Genomic DNA, 20,940 nt, shown 5'->3' with positions numbered 1-20,940 from the left:
GGGCTACATTCAGTTTATTGATTATTTTCTGGGATGGCTCAACAACAGAGGCCGAGGAGAGGCGACCCGCCTGTTTTATGACTCAACATAGGCCGGCCGTTCATTTGAGTTGGCAGCTTGTGCCAGTTACTGTATTTGCTTTGAAGGGACGGTTTGCAAGTTGTGTTTAAATGACAGCTGAAAGTAGTTTTAATAGTTGAGAGTCACCTGGAATAACAGTCCAACTTCCTCGTCTGTCCCAACGAAACTCCTCGTACTCGCCATTGTTCATGTTTATCAAGTATTGTTCTCTGCATGCATGTGTGTGTCTGTCTGTGTGTGTGTAAACTGTTAGTTTCTTCGAAAACCAGTTCTTTCACTTGCTATTGGAGGAATTTCTCATTGCTTTCAGCATCAGTCTGATAATAGCTTAATGCAATTGCTGCAGTTTTTGTGATCTTGTTAAGTGTTCATTACTTTAGTTCTAAATAAAAGCAGAGCTGCTGTTCTCTTCCCTAAGGCCACTGTTAGCTTTAGCATTAGCCTCCCTGTATAGTACATGTGGTATTATGGAGGGAGGCTAATGCTAAAGCTAACATGAAAACTTCACTTAAACAAGTGCTTGAAAGTTAACCAAAGTGAGTAGAACACAATGCAGACTTAAAAGACTAGTAACATAAATAAAATCATGCATGAGAAGACCACCAAAATACTGAAAGACCACAACACACACTGAAAGACTGCTCAAATACAATACAAGACCACCAAAACCCTAAAGCCTTGTTTCCATAGCGCTGTTTGTGGTGTTGCGGCACTGTGGAGACGAGGCTTAAAAGACCACAGCAAGCACTGAAAGACCACTAAAATGTTAAAAGACAACCAAAACACAATAAAAACCACAACGCACACTGAAAGATATCAAATCAAACACTTAAAAGACCACTAAAACAAACATGATGAAGGTGCTACACATTTAAACATCCACTCCTTCCACAGTTGGCCATTTAAAGGTATCTAACACATTAAATTTAAATCATTAATCAACATTAAGAGATGGTAAATTGAGTGATTTTTTTTAGTGTTATAGGCAGAGGGAGCAGAGGACCTGAACGCCCTCTTCCTAAACTCAGTCCCTGTTCTGGGAGTCGAGGCAGACAGGAAGTCCATAGAGAGCAAACTTACTGTGTTAGTCACCTGCATACAGAAGCTTTGAGTAACGCTGCGGTTTGGAGACACTAGAATACGTTCTCCTTTCCAGTGAATCAGTATTCAGGGCTCATGCTGGAAAGCAATGCGTTCTTCTGAAATCTCTGCTTTCTCAGCCTTCAGACCGGTCGACATTTAAAAGTCGGCGTCTCTCACGCGGGTGTAGGGAAAGGAGCATGCAAATATGGCCTCCGTGATTGACGACCTGTGAGCTAAGGGCTGATCTCTTCTGCTTGATATCACTGTGCCGTGCACACCCAGACACATTTCAGGCTGACTGCAGATCAGTCTGACAGGATGACTTGTTTTTGAAAGGCTTGATAATAATCACCACACCAAGATGCTGAGATTGTGTGAAACACATCAGATAACATCTTAAAGTAGATTTGTGCTTATTGGAGGGAGATTAATCACAGTGCTGCTCCTATAAAGACAGCCTAACCTGCCCTTTTCTGGTATTTAAAAAGCTCCATCCTGCACCGGGAAGTGTGTGAGAGTGGTTTTGATCACCGACTTGATGTTGACTTTCAATAAGTTTCTCATTAAGGCAAAAAAAATAAATAAATAAATGAATAAAAAAACAGAAACAAAAGGATTTGAAATTTAACCTCGGGGCATCATGTCTTGGAGAAGTTTCAAAGCAGCATGGAGAAGGAAAACCTTTTTTGTAATAACCGCCTTGTGAAAGGTTTTCTTAAACATCGCCGCCAATATCCATCCATCCATCCATCTTTCACAGCTTATCCGGGGCCGGGTCGCGGGGGCAGCAGTCTAAGCAGAGATGCCCAGACTTCCCTGTGCCCAGACACTTCCTCCGGCTCTTCCAGGAGGATACCGGGGCGTTTCCAGGCCAGCCAAGAGGCAGAGTCTCTCCAGCATGTCCTAGGTCTTCCCGGGGTCTCCTCCCGGTGGGAGAAGCCACCCTACGGAGGAAGCCCATTTCAGCCGCTTGTATCCGGGATCTTGTCCTTTCGGTCATGACCCAAAGCTCATGACCATAGCTGAGGGTGGGAACGTAGATTGACCGGTAAATCGAGAGCTTCGCCTTTCGGCTCAGCTCTTTCTTCACCACAACGGACCGATACAAAGACCGCATCACTGCAGATGCTGCACCGATCCGCCTGTCAATCTCACGCTCCACCCGTCCCACATTCATGAACAAGACCCCAAGATACTTAAACTCCTCCACTTGGGCCAGAGTCTCTCCACCCCCAATAGTCCGACTTTGAAATTTAATATGAGTCACACAGCAATGGTAGAGCGTGACGAGACATGAGAGTTGCTGATCAATACAGAGGCTTGGAGTGTTTAATTGCATGCTGTCAGTCTACTTTAACATGAACCTGACATAAATCTAGAGAAAGATCATCTCCAGTCAAGTTTCATGAAAGTTTCTGGATCTGAAACCTGAACCCCAGCAGCTGATTACCTGTCTCTGATCAAGCAGTGGAAAAATAGAAATCCATTTAAACATATACTGAAAAGATGCTGGATGCAGGACAGAAAATCCTGAGTTTGAACCTTTTGAGTTGGGCAACAGTAGACTGAATGTCACTCAGCAGGTTAAAATGACTGAGCAATCAGGCAGATGTTCCAAACACACTTCAAGCTCTTTATGTCACTTGATGTTGTTGCTGATCTCCCTTACGGGCGTTCGAGTGTTATTTATGGCGATGGGACTTATTTTATTCTCCCCATTAGTTTTATGCCTTTATGGGGATTTTTACGAGTTGAATTCCACCTGTTGGGTCGTGCATGGGGGTTTTTGGGGGGGGGGGGGGGGGGCGTTCTATATTGAGCAGGTGAAAGATTAATGTGTAGTCCCTGCCAACCTAACGGTCGATCCCAGCAAGAGGAAATGTCAGCCGATAAAAACGTGTTTGGAGGAATATGTAAACAAATGTGACATTTTCCCCTGGTGGTTTCCACATGATTGCCTTCTTCCCTGCTATAAATTAAGTTTTTTTTTTTCGTTTTGTTTTCGTTGTTTAAATACAGGATGATATCGCCAGCTGTTCATCGCAGTGACTTCTGTTTTCAAACACACACATCATCCAGCTGTAATCGCCCGAAAGCGTTCCAGGTTCTTTCTTTAGTGGACAGATGGACCGGATTAATAAATCTTCAGTATTATCACAGCACAACTGACATTTGCTGTTTTACTGTCATGCCTCCCTGCCAGTGACAGATGCAGTCGGAGACATTACGATTCGGGCTCGTCCATCTGTCTGTCCCTTTCTTCTTATCACCAGTTCTCAAAACAGCATCGAGGGGGATCTCGACCATTTGGACACCGAGAGACGTTCACACTCTGTTGGGAAAGTCATCAAATGCCTCGAAACTCTCCAAACACCACGGATTTAACAGCCTCACGTACCGCCAAAGCTGCTTCTACTTTAAGACGCAGCGTACGGTACATTAAGACTCTGCTTACAACTTTTTCAAGTGACAATGGAAAACTTTCGGAGCAATTTTGGGTGTCCACTGTCCGCTGACATCTCACTCATGTTCTGCACAACAAATTTTAAAGTTCATAGATAAAGGTTGCTTAGATACTGTTTCATCAATTTGGCCCATTTACGATGAAATCAGGTTGAAGTAAAGTGTGTTTGAGTCAGTGTTGAATCAGCATTTGTGCAGGAATACTGTGAGGAATAGAATCAGCCGGGATGAATGGGGGTTGACTTACTGGAAGCTGACTTAAATTTGTCCTCCTGAATAAAATTTTACTAAAATGACAGTGACAGTAATTTGATGGAATTCAGTAAAAAAAAAAAAAAAAAAAAAAACTGCAGCAAGAATGATGCACACACAAACACACACACACTCTTTTGTTATCACTTTTTCCTTCTCCGAAATGAGCTGGTCATAGCATAAGTAGGGGCTCGTCAGGGAACCACATCTGTTAAAAGGAGAGCTGGAAACTAAAGTTATTTATGTATTAAAGTAAGACTTATTAAGTTGTAAAATGCCATCACTTGATTTGAAAAGTTTCTTGGCTGCTCCCTCATTTGGTTTAATTAATAACTGCAGAGAGGATAATTTAAAGGAAACAGCTGCTCACCTAAACATCTCTGTACGGTTCAATGTATGCTGAGACCTTTAATTACGAATTATGTTGTGTAAGTTGTATAAGAATTATACAACAGTTAGGTCACATAGGTAGTAGTGAATCCAGATGTTAGATTCAATGGTGTAGAATTTGTGATCACATGATTAGACTCCTTGCAGGGCAGAGCTTAATATACGAAGGTGGGGCTGTGCAACAATGAGCTGAGCTGCTGTATTGCATGGAAGGGCTCCCAGATCTGCAAACAACAAAGACCACAAAAAGAAGTCTTCAGTCTCCGGATCCTTCTTATCAAAGCAAAGAAATCCACCCATCAGTCTCTTTTAGAAAAAAATGTTTTGAAGAGAGATTTAAAAACTCTCGTCGTTGGTGGAATTGGGGTAAGTTGTGTTGCCGGTGCTTCCTGATTCTCCTGTGTGTTTAGGCACCTGAGACTGAGGTGGCTGGTAGCCACAGACCTGCTGCTGATCATGCTGCACCCGGGGAGATCATTGCACATGAGAGTAAATCGTCAGGACGTTTGGGAGTTAACAAAACTTACAACCTCATTCTCAAACATTTCTTTTGGCCTGGGTTAAAATCTGATGTAACCAAGTTTTCTGCTGTCATGTGTGCCAGGTAGCGATTAAACCGAACCAGAAAATTCCTCCTGCTCTACTCTGTCCCATCCCTGCTATAGGGGAACCCTTTGAGCGTGCGATAATAGACTGTGTGGGTCCACTGCCCCACTCTAAGTCAGGAAATCAGTGCCTGCTCACTATTATGTGCACCGCCACCCGTTATCCTGAGGCCACAGCTTTTAAAGCTAGTCCTCAAAACAATAGAAATTAAACACTTTGTCTCTAGTCCGTATCACTTTGGCATCAGATGTTGAAGTCTATGCTCCGCAAACACTGCTTGGATACAGGTAAGAGTTGTGGATGAAAGAATTCCATTTGTTTTATTAGCTGCTGGTGATGCTGTTTAGGAATCCTGAGGATTCAGTCCTGCAGAGCTCATCTTTGGCCATACGCTGCGTAGTCCACTGAAGCCCTTGAAGGAAAAATTCCTTTCCTCTGAAGCCTCTAGTGAGGAAAATGTGCTCACTTCTGTGAGCAAGTTCCGGGAGCGGTTTCACTGTGCAAATTCGCTCGCTAAAAGTGTCTTCTGTCCTCCCAAAAACTGATGAAGCGTCATTATGGCACAAGTGGAATGTTCTTCTCTGAAACGAGCTGGTCGTAACACCGTATCACTATCAGTGGGTGAAATTGTAATTCAGATCACCAGTTAACAGCAACCTCAGTTCCTTTGCTGGACAGAATTGCCGCCGTTCTTGTCTTTGACCAACCAAAACAAACAACTGAAGAGGTTGAAATACGTCTGATAAAAGAGTAAGTGAAAGGCACCGCAACCGCAACTTTCTGTCAGCTGTGACTAACACATAATCCGTGATTAACATATGGTAAGATGTTTTTCCGAGCCGTCTTTAAACGCACCATGAGAACATCCTGGCTGAAGCCGGTAGGTGTTCATCACTGTCTGAATGGAAAACAAAACATTTTGTTTTACAAACCCTTTTAGTTCCATGCAGATAATAATAGCTAAATTACGGTATACTGCATTACTACATGTCTACTGCATATTTGTGTCGCCTGTTATCTGGTCACTCACTTTGTGTGCTCAGTAATAGTTTTCTCGGTGTTTTATTGAACATTTCATGTTCGACTGATGTGACTTCTTCCCCTGTAGATGTTTGATGGTGATTTTATTAACCCAGCCAGAGACTTCCACATAAAACTTAGTTAAATAATTACAGAAGTAGCTACTGTTCGTGTGACTGTTAGTGATTATGAATTATATGGCCACTGTAGGTTCAGTTGACTGTGAGAGGATGATAAATCCTCCTCTGGCCACACCTTTCTCGCTTTTTCTCTTTCTTTTTTTAACGCCACTTAATTCCTCAAGAAACTTAAGATGTGATGTATTTTCCGTAGAAGTGAAGTCTTGCGCGGACCGTGCGCTCTGGCCACTCCTCTCTGCGCCGCGGGCGCTCAGGTGAGGCTCCCGGCAGGCAGCGCGAGGCGGCGGAGCGGCGCGGCGCACGCGGATCAGCCTCCCTCCGGTCACTCAGCGACGGATCAGACAGGTAAGAAACGACCGGAGCACCTGGTGAGAGGAGTTAAAAGATAAACCACCACCGGAGAACAGCAGCAAGCTGAAGGAAAACGGCGCAAAGAGTTCAAAACTTTGTTGTTTTAATATAGTTAATAACTTCTGCACAGCTTACATTGTCTTTCTATTGGCTTTTTTGAACCACATCGACCTATTTATCTTTATAATGGACCATTTTACTTCTTAGACTCGTTGCTTTTAATTGTGTTTATGCAATTTAAGAGTGATATTAAGATGGCACAATGCACCGTTTTTCTGAATAAAACTGTAAACAATTTAGTCCAACCAAAAGCTTACAGATCCCGCATTGTCCTTGTTGTAACCACAGATGTATACTTATATGTTCATATATGTTTAGAGCCATCCAAATACAGTTTTTTATGCCTAATTATCACCATGTTCATTTAAATAAACTTATAAATCAACCAGTTTTTTTTCGATATCTATGCCTAATTATATCAATGCCTATTTATGCTCTCCTATAAATAGATACATTTATTAATATGAATATAATCATGCTTTGTTCATATTCCTGAAGGAATGATGTGCTTTTCATTGATTGAAACTTTCTGCATAAAAAAACTCCTCAGAACCCAAATTTGAATATTCCCATGTATCCAGTCTTTTTCTTGTTATTGTTGTTGTTAGTAATGATTTGAAAGGGTGTGTATGTTGACGTTAATGATGTGGGTAATTAAAGCCAAAAGCTTTTGATAAACAGGGATGTTAACCATGTTAACAATGTAAATCTGGTAATAATAATATTAGCTAATAATGATGATTGTAATAGACGTTATAATGGAGACGTAATAACCGTTGAATTCAAACTTTAACCTTTGTTGTGACCCAGGTATGTGATGTAAATATCTACACTGAAAACCAAACAATTACTGCTGAAAAAGACTAAACTCACAACAGAAAGCCATGATTTCATGACATCTTTTTTTAAAATACAGTAAAATGTCTCAAAATCTTTTCTTGAAGCTGCTGCATGATGCGTGTTTTTATGAACACAACTGTCTCAGCCTCAGGTCTCAGAGTTGTCTTGTGTCTGCTGTGTTTAAAACAAAAAAAGAAAGTAGACTTTGAAATTTATCTAATTTGATTTCCGGTTTGGCTGATCGGATTGGAGCCTCTTGCGAGCCAGTTTTGGCCCACAGGTCTTATGTTTGACACCTCTGGTCAGGGCAGAAACCTACAAAATGTGGCGAGTGGATTGAAATCAAATGTTCATGAAACATCTTATTTCAGCAAAGTAGAGTAAAAAACATGTTTAAAGCATTAAACTCATGTGAAAAAGGCCTTTTTTAATTTTTGAATAATAAAAAAATGCTGTTCTGACGCTGCCGCCTTGCGCATTGTGGTTGGAAACAACTGTCAGTGTTTTACACGGCAGTCAGCAGAAATGCTCAACATAAACAGAAGCTGGTTGAACGAGCGGATCAGTAAGAAAACCACAACAAACCACGAAGGAGGAGCTTTTCTCACCTTACCAGCTGATTTATGATCACAGAAAGAAGGGCTTGTAAATGCAGGAGCTTATAGAGCTTCATGTAAATGTACACAAATGTGGGGCGTTGTGTTTGGATGAGTGTAGCATCACTGAAGTGCTGTTTGAGCCTCGTTGTTCAGCGTTTGCTGCTGACAGCAGAAATACCTGCCGGCTGGTCGGACGGGTTGGAGGACATGGACAGGTCTTTGTTGGGCCCACTTCACGTCTGCTCGGGGGTCTACGTTGACATTTCAGGCGAGCCCCTGTGTGTCAGGGATGTCAAACATAAGGCAAGAGGGCCAAACCCAGGCCGCAAGAGGAATTGACTTTATCTTGAGGTTGCTGTCGTTTTCAGTCGGAAGTGTTTGGTTTTGTGAAAATATACATATTTGTCACGCTTGCTCTGTGCCACAACAAAGAAAAACTTTACAATTTAAATTTAAAAGTTATTACAGCAGTTTTACAGGGCTATGTGAGATCCCTGAACAGTAAGGTTGTTTGTGTATTTGTACTTATTGCGACCCCATACATTTTTCTCAGCATGTCTGCACATTTCAACCACAATTTCTTGTTTACAGATGCATGTATACATCAGTGTGTATAATCCAGTCTTGCACGTTTTATACAGTTTTAGTTTTTTTCTGAAATATATTTACGGATGTTCACACTTTTGACACAAGACCGTTATTCTCTAATATCTTTGAGAAAAGTCCCGTTTATTGTTGATTGTTAAAATGGGATGAAAAACTGCATTCCTCTATTAATACATTTGCTACATAAGATATGTTTCATGGAGAAAACTTTTTCATTTTTCGCTCCTTCCAATGTCACGGCGTGGCCTGGATTTGGACCTTCGGCAGGCTGGCATCGCTGAATAATTGACACCCGTACATCACGTAGACATTAAAATTAATGTGACTTTACCTGACTGTGTTTTCCTGAAGCTTTACTCAACACTGGACAAATGGAGGAAAAATCCTCTTAAATATTTTAAACGCTGCTGTCTTGGTTTGGTGGTGCTTAACCATGAAAGCATCAACAACGTTATATTCAAAAATGTGTCCCCACATGTGATTCAGATGAATGTGCCGTAAATATTCCCTTTAGAGTTTTGATTATGCGCTAGTCATTCAGAAATACCTCCATTTCTAAATTTGGTCTGATGTTTTGTTAACCCCTCCATCTACCCCTCACCTCCTCGCCACCCTCACCTTTGTTGGGATGTGGAAGTGTCCATCCGGCCCCGATCAGGTTTACCCTGACATACATAATGCATTGAGAGCTAACACCTGCACTGCAGCACAGTTTAATCAACCTGTGCCAACTCCGAGCAGCTCCATTGAGAATATTTTAAATAAAATGAATCTTTCAGTTCCTCCGAGGTCACTTGAAGCATTCGGGATCAAAGCTGGCAGTGACCTTCACCCACCAGGATGTTTTACCGTGAGAATAGTTAGAAAACAAGAAAAAAAAATCTAGAAAACTGAGTATTCCTATTATGTAATCAATGAATATGGTGTATTGTTTGAAAGCTATTTTTTTGGTTTTGTTCCTGTTCATGCTGATAACAGGCCTGTTCGTTAGGCCAGTGGACCCCTGCTGGGACTAAAGACAACCATCATCAGATAATCTCTCTTGTTTGTTTTGATGGATCTGAGATCAATGGCTGACTCAAAGAGGAGGAAACGGGTGCAGCTTCCTTAGACTTGTCCTACTTTATCATAATACCTCTTTCTTCCAGCCTCAGCTTTGTTATACCGGCAGTATTTGTTCCCCAATCAATCTTCCACCACGGCACACTGGAAAAATGTCTATTGAATCGGTTTGAGCTTTGAGTCTGGATAAAGCATTCTGTTTATTCAAAATGAGAGCAGCAAATCCAATTACCTACACCAAATCACAGTGTTGTTGATTTTAAAAATAGTTCAGATGAGGGCCACTTCTTGCAATAAAGGACAGAAAATTGACAGCCCTTCTCATCTGCATAGATATCAGCCATGTATAGACCAATGGAAAAGGTGTCGCTGGAGCAAAAGCTTGTTAACTGCTGTCGTGCGTTGCTTCTACAATATCTTATCCTTGATCAGCACAAATAACCAGACACCTTTCGTGTCCCCTTTCAGACATAACATCGAAGTAGCTACAAGAGGTATTTGGTCTAATGAAGTGGTTTTGGTTTAGGTTATTAATGCACCGACACTGATATCGCTGATACCAGATCAGTTATTGTCCATCTGCTGGTGCACAAGAAATATTTACTACGGCAATGGTGCACATGCACAGTAGCAGCACCCCCCCCCCCCCCCCCCCCTCAAAAAAGTAGGATTTTTTTCCATCTACTCAGAAACAGAGTCAACATGATTTCAAAAAGTTTCCAGGGAGACTTTAGAATTGGAGTGTTTTTGTGTACTTTGGGAGCTGTTATCAAAAAGTTGTGTTTTCATTGGCTTCGTGCACAGACACCCAAAACTTCACAAGAATGTTCTGCTTCCATCTGAAAATGTCGTTTCGTTCTGACCTTTATGTCTGAATGTCATAAATGTTTTGAGTTTAACACAGTCTTTTTTTTTTTTTTTTTTTTTTTCTTGATGGATTTTAAATGTTCCAACTATTCTGCCACTGGAATATGATTTATGGAGTCACCATGATTCACAAATAGAGGTATCAAAGTCTAAATATTATGTATTATTATGTCTTTACATCTGAAATACCCCTGTGTGCATCATTGGGAGAGTAATATGGCCGAAGACGACACAGATTGTCGTTTGTGACGTTCAGGAAACCTGAACATGCTACGATACAAAGGTCTTTGGAATCTTTGAGATGTTGAAACTCTGGATTTTCAACAGGAATGCTGCTCCTCTGTTCTTTGGATTTTGGTGCAGAGCCCCCTCTCAAACTGGTTCTATTTCCAGCTGCATTGGAAGTGACACCGCCCCTCTGTCTTCTGTCCACAGGGTGGAGCTGTGTGCCGATGAAGCGTCCACCATGATGCCAAGAGTGAAGGTCTTCCTCATCCTGCTGTGTCTCACTGGGATCGGAGTACTTTTCAGAACATATTCTGTCTTTTCCCTCAACTGGTTCCAGAAGCCGAACGGGGACCGTTCGTATGGTTACACCCCCTTGTGGGCAGACTCCACAAAGCTCCAAAATCAGTCCCATGTGACTCCAGTACCCAAGAACCAAAGCTTGTGTTCTTGTGTGAAATGTTTAACAGAGGACAAACAGCTGCGTGAGCATCGCTTGGTTTTTATCCAACCTTTTTTGTCAAAAGCGTACAGTCTCTCAGAGGGTAATTTTAATTGGTGGAAGGTAGGTACTTTCACAGCGGCGTCTTCTCGTTCTCGAGGTGAGGTGCTTGTTATGCGGTCGTCTAACACATTTTGTTTGGTGCCTCTATCAGCGCCTGCAGCTTGAAAGATGCAGCTATAACACTTATCAAGCCACAGTGAAGAGTCTGTTTGAGATGTTTCCGCCCGATCCAGACCTTGTAAAACCTCGTCCGGACCACTGCAGGACATGTGCCGTTGTGGGAAACTCTCATAATTTGAAGGGAGCGCGTTATGGAAAGCTGATAGATTCACAAGACGTTGTCATAAGGTAAACTTTTTGCGAAACTTTTTAGTTTTTTTTTTTTTTTGTGAAAACAGATTTATCATAAAGTGTTTCTCCCATTTCTGCCTTTAGAATGAACTTCGGTCCGACAAAAGGCTACGAAGAAGACACGGGAACCAAAACGACTCATCGAGCACTGTATCCAGAGAGCGCTGCGGATTTAGGGAGTACGACTCACCTTGTGCTGTTTCCCTTCAAGTTGCTGGATCTCCAGTGGCTCATGAAGGCTCTCTCAACAGGGTTCGTTGGAAGGTGAGCTTTTCACTCAGACCTGATGCTTTAAACTGCAGGAGTTTAACCCTGCTTTATATAACTGAGGCTCACAGAGAGCTGGAGTCAATCAACGCAAGCTATGTGGACAAAGGGAGCCTGCGCCTCGGACAAGACACTGGTCCACCACAAGGAAAACACAGGGAGACATTTACAGCCCATTTATGTGGCAATATTTCAAGTGAAAACACAAAACTTAGGTGATTTACCTATGGAAATGCTGCTACTGCGCATGCATTCTATGGCTGTGGTCAGTGGGGGAATTTTTTGGTAGATGTTAGCTTGAAGATAACCAACACCACCTGCGGGGAAAAGCCCGCCAACAACCGGGCCCAGGTTGATGGTTCAGGACGGGCCTACAGAGGCTGGAGGTGTGCTTAACGACAGCCCAGAGGTCGCTGATGACCAGGACTCCACCTGCATGTCTCTCCTGGTTAACTCCACCAGCCAGCAGTGGAGAGAATGTCTGTTAAGGATGGAAATTTTGGATGCACAATTTGTAGGACACAAAATTCCTCTGCTTTTGAAAAGATAACTGGCACACACTGATCAGAAGAGTGGAATACTAGAGCTGTAAGCAGCTTCATGCAAAGACCAAACAAAAGGAGATTCTGCCAAACAGAGTTATGTGCCCGAAAGATTTGCACTTCCACGAGGAGCTTATAAGCATAAAGCTCCTCTTGTTAACGTGCTTTCTTACTTTATTTTATTTATTTTGAGTACTGATACATGATATTGCTGGACCTGACAAGGGTACAGAAAGACAGGTAGAGAGACAGAGAGTAAAAGAAACAAAAAATGAACAGGCAAGCAAACAAAAAAAAAAGAAAAGAGTGGAGAGAAGGAAGAGAATCCAAAGATACGACGGTCTTTCAATTAAAGGTGTAATATAGGATTTTCTCGAAAAGACGAAACGTCTTACTCGCTTTTTGAAAAATGCGCATGCGCCAGACAACCGAGGAAACGCCTATCAATGGCAAAAGCGCAGGGAAAAAAAATCCTGAAATGAACAGATGCTATTTGTTCACCTCCATAGCTCATCTTCTCCGGGCGTGCACGGCTCTATTTACAGTTTCTGCGATCGGCCTCGCTCATAAAGCTTATTTTCCGAAACAGTTAGTTTCATTATGTCAGACTCGCCATCAGTAAATACTAGCTGGAACCGAAGCTCACCGGCGAGATAAACACTCTGAATGCGCATGCGCAATAAGTAGAATCTTATTGGCAGCGAGCACGTTCAACGGCTTTACGTAAGCAGCTCGTCAGAATGATTGACAAACAGACCCACCAGTTATTTTGATGATCCACCCGGAACTCAAAGCAAATAGAACATCCTATATTACACCTTTAATATCGACACTCCAGACGACCGGCTACTGCACCTGCATAAAGATATGACAGAGGGCATATCTTGTTGGAGAACATAGCTGGTAGTGACCTGGGACATGCAAGACATCACACAAGAGCATCAGGAGAGACCTAGATCACCATCGGCCTAACCCACCACAAGACAACAGGGTGACCGAGTCCACATGCAGAATAAGAAGATTGATAAAAGATCAGTGTGATCATGTAAATATGACAGTGATCATGCATATATGACCTCTGACCCCTGAGAAGACCAAAAGCAGGCCAGAGAGGCCCTCAGGACCCAGGCATCCGGCGGCCATCCTAGAGCCCAGATCCAAGCCACTCCCCCAGGCAGACATCCACGCACCGGTCCAGAAAGGGGCAGAGGAGAGCCCCGGCGGCCACAGGACACATGTCCCAGGGAGCCAAGACCGGCAGGAGCCGGCCCCACCAGGCACCAGACGCCCAGGGCAGACAGAGCCGAGAGCCCAGGGCCCAAGAGCCCAAGAAGCGATCCCCCCACTCAGGCAGAGGGCCATGACCACACCTAGGAGAACCGGCCCATATGGGCGGCTATCCCCCCCCCCCCCTCCCCCCCCCAGCATTCCAGCTGCATACCCTGAGATCCAGGGTTTCACAAACCCCCAAAACCCTGCCATCCCCTTCCCTGAACGGTACTACACATCCCTGGGCTTGTTTAAAGACGTTCAACTTGTTGAGGGCAGGGGGAAGATCAGCTGTTGTCAGTTTTATCAGTCTGTGTATTGACACTATTTAAAAAAACTGGGCGAGTTGGTTGCAGAGGCAGAGGACGAGTTCTGTGGCAGGAAGTTAAAAGACAAATCACCACAGCAAACATTGGAAAAGCTCCGTATGGCAGGCAGGACATGTCTGTCCACCTGATCAGAGTGTGTGTGGTGGTTTTCGGGTGTATTTGACGTTGTTGAGGACTGGATCAAATTCACATCCATCTTTCTGGACTGATGGAAAAGACCAATGGAAAATATAAACTCCACTCAGAAAGCTTTATTCTGTGAGACTTTCACACACAACATACAAACCGCCATGCAAGAGGAAAGAGATGGTTTTCGGTTTCTAACCATTGTTTTGATCATTTATGCCTTGTGTTTGTGTGAATCAACGGTAACAGTTGAAGTGTAATTAAATGTCTCTGCTCCGCTCACTTTACTACTTAGCAGATCATGTGACAAAATCCCCCGTTTCCCACAGGTCATATGCACCCATCAGAGCAAAGATTCAAGCCAACAAGACCTTGGTGAGTATTATTTCAAACACAAAGAACCTTTTTTTTTTTTTTTTTTTTTTGAATGTAAAGGAAATCATCGCTGAAAAATAAGCATGAAGGCTCATTGTGATTCATAACAGGTGATGGTTGTCAACCCAGCTTTTATGAGGTACGTCCATGACTACTGGCTGGACAAGAAGGGGAGTTACCCATCCACCGGCTTCATGACTCTGGCCCTGGCTCTGCACATGTGCGATGAGGCAAGTTTTAAATAACTTCTCTAAATCCAGATGGATAAAGAAGGTTTACAGGAATTCTGATCTTGATTTGTGCTGGAAATTCATAAACGTTTACCTGCTGTGAATGGCTTTTTTAGAGTTTGGTTTCAGTAAAACTTCATAGTCTTTGGAGAGGAAATAGTTACAATGAGGATGGAAGAAAAGCTTCTTCAATAAAGACACAGCTGGCCAGCGTCTCTGAAGTCTAACTGAACAAGACCTTTTCTTTTTAACCTGAGTTGCACGTTTCCTCTTCCATTCAAGTGAGTGAAACCTGATCTGTTTACCAGTAGATTGATATTATAAAGACTGGCCCTGTCAGTGAAAAGAACATTTGGCACACACCTGCTCTCACACTGTGGTAATCCTGAGGTAAACAACACCTGTAATGGTTTGACTGAAATAAAAATGGTGTTTCCAAATTCACCAGAACTTCAAAATGATGGACTGCCACACTTTTTGAAACCTACAATGAATCTAAACACACTGGATTTGGAGCTGGTACCAGGGAGAAGTAGATAGACGCAGGTAGAACAGGCAAACCCCTCATATAAAGATCCCAAAACAGGAAGTGAGCAATGTCTTCGAACCATTCTCTGCTAAACACAACATTCGAGTTACGCTGAGGCACCATTTACACAACTTGTTTAGTGAAAACTGACTGTTGCTTGGAGTCACAAAAAATGCAACTTTTTTAAACTGACACCCGAGATAGACCTTTTTGAAAATGCTCCAACTCTGTCTCGCAGAAAAGTGTGAAAATGTGACTTTTTGAAACCTCTCCTACTTTGCCTCTGTGTGGAATGTGTGCAACTTTTTGAAAATGCTTGCCATCTGTTTCCGTGTAGAAAGAAAAATGCAACTTTTTGAAAATGCTTGCCATCTGTTTCCGTGTAGAAAGAAAAATGCAACTTTTTGAAAATGCTCTGACTCTGTGTCAGTCTCGGTGTGGACGGGAAAAAAAAGGCAACTTTTTGAAAACGCCCATCTCCATGAAAACAAGGGCAATGCACTTTTTAAGAAGTGCTGCTAGCTAATGCACGTGTGCACCGCGGTCTCAGTAAACAGTAATCTACCAGTTTATCCTTTCATAAAATGGATGCAAATGCTGATAACAGAGAGGAACATAAAGGCAGCTTCTTCCTATACCATGAGACAAATGTATCTATTACAGTCAGTTATAATTCTTGTTAATCACTTTATTTAAAAAAAAAAATAAAATGAAAATTATGTAATAATTGTTGTGGTAAAAGGATCAGTTGTGATTTACCCTCAACCCTTTAAACTGAACAGCAGATGGCAGCATTGTCCTTGAATGATCCATCAGTGATGTAGTAGTGAAAACTGTGGCTTCACAGTCGACCTGTGAAGGTCAGTCCGCTGCTGAGGGCTGCAGAAATCACAGACACACTGAGAAGCTCCTGGAAGCATTCAGAAGAGAAATGCTGTGGCAGATAATAGCGATATTTCAATTGCTTTTGCAGATTTGGAGTGTTAAATAAATCACAAACTCAAAGAAATTCTTGTGCTTTATAAGGACAGTATAGGCTTGTTTGTTTTTTAATTGGTTTGCAAAACTAAGAATTACTACATTTTTTTATTTTATCTTATTTTATTTTATTTTATTTTATAACTAGAATGTGGGAATTTATACTTTATGAAAGATTTCTCAAGGGTCAAGCTTTCCTCAACAATCAAACATCAACACCATTTTGCACAATTTATTTTGCCTGTTACCCATAAGACAGTAGTAAAATGATCAAATTATTGCACATTCTGCATTTTATGATTTACAGCTGATATATCTGATTATTGGGACAATCACATTGTGAACAATATTTTTTTGTCATGTTTAATTCAAAAAACAAACAAAAAAACAACATCGCCCTCTAGTGGCCTAATGTTGAAACTCCGTCCTCTTCAGTGTTGTGTAAACAGGTATTGATGGAGCTTCCATGTAAAGCGTGCCGTTGTTGTACAAACAGGCCCTCAGGGACTGAGATTATAACAGGAGCTGGAACTCATTCAGCCGCTCCGTCGTTCCTCCATGACGTTATTGTCGTCATTGTGTCGGAACTCTGATATTGTATTTCAGTGAGATTAAATGTAACACATAAACGTTATCATCTCACGTCACCGGAACAGCAGGTATTTGTTCTCACTGCCAACAATGGCGTCTCACTGTGTGAGTGATATCCACATAGGTTCAAACAGACACATCTACACCCGGTTAAAGAATCACCGATTTATCTGAAACACATGTTTTTGGACTCTAAAGCAAACGTGCAGCCTGTGTGGACGAGCTTCCAGCTGGAGACGATGAACGAAATAACCGCAATGAAAGAGTAAATAAAAGTTTATCGGCCGTGTTCTTTTCATTTTGGGCGCTAGATATGTTTTACTCCACCAGACAAATCCGCTGAGGTGGAAAATTACTTTTTTGTTTATGAAGGTCGCAGAACTCTGCGAGAGGAAATGTATCGGCTGTTAGTGTGGAAGTGTGTGTAGATCAGTATAAATTATGTCAAAAGCTCCAAAAATGACCATTGTCACAAATGCAATGTGAAAATGTGCCACGTTCGTTAAGCCGTGTGCTCGTGTGTGTGTGTGTGTGTATGTGTGTGTGTGTGTGTGTGTGTGTGTGTGTGTGTGTGTGTGTGTGTGTGTGTGTGTGTGTGTGTGTGTGTGTGTGTGTGCTCTCTGTCTTCCCAGGTCCACGTGTTCGGTTTTGGAGCGGACAGCGAAGGGAACTGGTCTCATTACTGGCAGGCGCTGAAAAACAGCCAGTCGGTCAACGGGGTGCATCCTGCACGACACGAATACGATGCGATTCAGCGGTTATCTCAGCAAGCTAGAATCCAGTTGTATAAAGGCGTGTGATTATGCTTGTTTTATTTAAAGAATTCAGGATTCAGACGGAAAAATGAGATGACAGCGAGGCCGAAAGTCTGAAAGCTTCCAATAAGTCAAATCGTCACTACTCCCAAAAATAATGCCATTTTGTATGATAGGTGGCAGTAGTGAGTCACCATTTTTAATTCTGGTCAGAGTTTAGTTTTAGATCCAAGAGATCCGATCTCAGGTTTGTTTACTTTTTAATTGAGTCAGGAGAGAATAAATGCTGGAAGCACAAGAGTTGAAGGCCGGTAAAGGTGCAAATTTAAATACCCATGCCAACAGCCATTTGGTATGGATATTGTTGGCAAATATCAAAATATTGTTGATTTTGTTTTAAAAAATCTTTTTTATTTAAAAACTCTCCAGCTGCAGTGCCACAACTTGCCAGCAGAGGCACTCATGCTGAAAGCTCAGGCTTAATGGCAGCATCTCGCATGCAGCTCAGTGAGTTGCTGAGAGGTGGTTTGGAAATGAGAGTTAAACTTGAACCTAGTGAGACTCTGCAAAACTATGATGAGAGGCATACAGCCAGTCTGTAAATGTTCTCTTTCTGCATTGTTTTGGGTTCATTTATTGTTGTTGATTTTTTGATCAGAGATTGCTCTTTTGCGATGTGGGCACTGCACTGAATGTGTTTGTGTGTGTGTGTGTGTGTGTGTGTGTGTGTGTGTGTGTGTGTGTGTGTGTGTGTGTGTGTGTGGTGTGTGTGTGTGTGTGTGTGTGTGTGTGTGTGTGTGTGGGAAGTAGGTCCGGCCATGACCAATCCGGCACCCTTGGCAAGATTGTAGGTGGCGACCCCCCCCTTGCATTGCCAGCATATACTGTATACATACAAGAAACTTGATAGCTTTGTCTTTGACAATTTGTTTTATTTAAAGAAAGCAAAATCCCAGTCACCATAGTCATCAAGATATGGATCATCTTTGTGTTCTTGTGTTAGATAAATGCAAAAGATGAAATGGATGAAATTTATTTCCTATTTATGCTTCTGGTGTGGCGGCGCCCCCTGATGGACGGCACCCTGAGCAGCTGCCTATACTGCCTATGCCACCGTCGGCTCTGGTTTTGAGTTGTGACTGTATATTTAGGAAGAAGGGGATTTTTGAGAGGTGGGTTTGATGTCCATCATTGTGAATGAACTATTGGTATGAAACAAGCCAGATTTGTACTTTTCTGCAGCCTGAATGCTGCGGAGAGGCCTTCTCAGGTGGAGTTGACAGCTTTAGCTCTGTTTTTGCATAATCAGGTTAATCCAGTAGAGACCAGAACTGTGAAGGATCTATTTCTGGCTGGAAACAGACAAAAAAAAAAAAAATCCTTAAAAGTTAATATATATTTTTAAATGCAAATGTATAAATTACCAAAGATGAAAATCCTGAAGTTCTGGTGACTCCAGAAATCCAGATGTGGTTGCAAAGTCCTCTTGATTTTAAGGGGTATATTGTTATTTATTTATTTATTTTCATTTTTAATCATGCATCTTTTGTGGTGATAAACTGGCAACTGGAAGTCAGAAACTGTACAAATGAAGTGACAGCAAACCACCAAACACCTGGAGATCGTGTGGGAACCCAAAGAGTTTGGAGGAACTCATCATCAGAGAATAGAACAAAGACAGTGCGATGCACATACATGAGTTGTGTCACGAGGCTCCTTGATTTCCTTCAGTCGCATGGACAACTCCGAGCTCTGCTCATCTCTTCCCGGTGGCTTGATGGGACCCAGATGGGCTCTTTAGCCTTTTCTTCAGGATAATCTTAGAGGCTCTTCAAGGAAAACCTTTGTGAACCACTGCTCTCAGTCTTCTCTATATGTAATTTGTGATTTTGTAAGCAGATGCTGTATCTCCATTCTGTAAGTATGTCTGTGGCAGGAAAAGACAGAACAAATTCAAACAGACAGCGCAGCCTCAATGTTTTTTTTTTTTGTTTGTTTTGTTTTTGTTTTAAACAGATGAGTCATCTACAGATTTGTTGATATTTATGTCTTTATGGTTTGTGTTCTTGGTGCACTGTTGTGAATTGTTTTATTATTATTCCTCTGCCCGCTGATGATGCTGCTTACTAATTGTACCCTGTGGCGCCTCCAGAAACTTTTTAATAGGGGTGGCCAGATGGGGATACTTAGAATCTTGGGGTGGCACGCCAAAAATAAAAGCCCAAAATTCAGGACATAATTAAACTGCTGTAGTAAACCGGCCAGTAGAAAACCATCAAGACTTAAGGAAATCCCTACGATATTACTTTGGTTTATTGCGTTATTTTTAATATTACTAATGATCTGATGTGCACAAAATAATAATGCTACAGTTAACATTTTGAGTTCCACAACAGCTATGTTTTATTGCGTAATGTATATATAAGGCATGGGGGTAGATTTATTGTAAACAAAACAACTACTGAAGAGAAACAGATACTGGCATTTTTAAATAAAAGCAAGTACAGAAACAATCATATCTTCCTTCATGTAACAAGAATTTCCCAACAGGGATCAATATTCTGATTTTGACTACCACGCCATACATTATATGTAAGAAAAACACATCTTTGCTTAATGTAATACAAAAAAACTAAAATCAATTTCTGTTCCGAAAAGATTTTCAGACAAGGAAAATTTAATTTTCATTATTAAGGCCACACAGTCACAATTTCACCTGTTGGTCCAGGAACACGTCGAACAACTGCTGTTGTTGAGTCCTGCCTGACTTCTGTCTCTGTGCCTGGCTGTGTCCTGCTCTGTTTCTTCCTCTACTCCATCCTCCTCCTCCTCACTGAGTCTCAGATGCTCTCCTGTCGCCTCTTTCTTCTTAAAATAAGAAGAGATATCTGTGAACTTTAGCTTCATTGTCTGAAAATGATTGACATAACATACACAAGCAGTAGCTAACGTTAGCTATGTGACGGCGAAACAAAATCTGTGAAAGAGCTGCTGTAACAGGTGCTGAAACAGTAGTATTTAGCACGTAAAAAGCACATGTTACGACGCATCCCCCCTCCTTTTATTTTAGTAAAAAATATTTTGACTTATTTACTTACTGGTGTATTTACAAGAAGTGGTCACGTGCACATTGCTGTGGGAGCATGCAACAGTGGCCGGGTGCGGGGGCGGGGGTGGCGGACTTTGAGAGACAGCAGATCAAGAGCGGCTTGCCTGGCCGGCTGTGCATTTGGGATTATATGCAGAACTGACACTACTACAATCGATGCGGGGCACTGGGGTGGCCAGTGGGGTGACCAGTACATTTACAGGTGGGGTTGCCATCCCTTGATTGTTTGTACCGTCAATAAAATTGATTCTACTGTGTCCTCCTGAGTCACATCTTCAATACTAACACACTCACTCAAATGAACAGTAACTGAACCAATGTCTAAACTGAAGGCAAAAC

At 42.1% G+C, this 20,940-nt stretch overlaps 1 protein-coding gene across 1 annotated transcript; it reads left to right on the top strand.

Moving 5' to 3' along the window:
- The first annotated feature begins 6,223 nt into the window (after window positions 1-6,223).
- LOC115409922 (CMP-N-acetylneuraminate-beta-galactosamide-alpha-2,3-sialyltransferase 1-like) lies at window positions 6,224-20,858 on the top strand. Its single transcript, XM_030121259.1, has 7 exons — window positions 6,224-6,380; window positions 10,856-11,210; window positions 11,302-11,498; window positions 11,586-11,765; window positions 14,364-14,409; window positions 14,520-14,639; window positions 17,370-20,858. The coding sequence occupies exons 2-7, from the start codon at window positions 10,887-10,889 to the stop codon at window positions 17,535-17,537; spliced, it is 1,035 nt and encodes a 344-aa protein (XP_029977119.1). The 5' UTR covers window positions 6,224-6,380; window positions 10,856-10,886; the 3' UTR covers window positions 17,538-20,858.
- The last annotated feature ends 82 nt before the right edge of the window (window positions 20,859-20,940 follow it).

This window comes from Salarias fasciatus, chromosome 22, assembly GCF_902148845.1.
Source record: "Salarias fasciatus chromosome 22, fSalaFa1.1, whole genome shotgun sequence".
NCBI classification, from domain to species: Eukaryota; Metazoa; Chordata; class Actinopteri; order Blenniiformes; family Blenniidae; genus Salarias; species Salarias fasciatus.
Note: the sequence above shows the minus strand (reverse complement) of the source record. Positions and strands in the feature narration are given on the sequence as shown.

Coding starts and splice junctions, on each gene's coding strand:
- LOC115409922 (XM_030121259.1), top strand. CDS start 10,887: ATGATGCCAAGAGTGAAGGTCTTCCTCATCCTGCTGTGTCTCACTGGG. Junction 11,499..11,585: donor TCACAAGACGTTGTCATAAG/GTAAACTTTTTG, acceptor TTCTGCCTTTAG/AATGAACTTCGGTCCGACAA. Junction 11,766..14,363: donor TCAACAGGGTTCGTTGGAAG/GTGAGCTTTTCA, acceptor CGTTTCCCACAG/GTCATATGCACCCATCAGAG.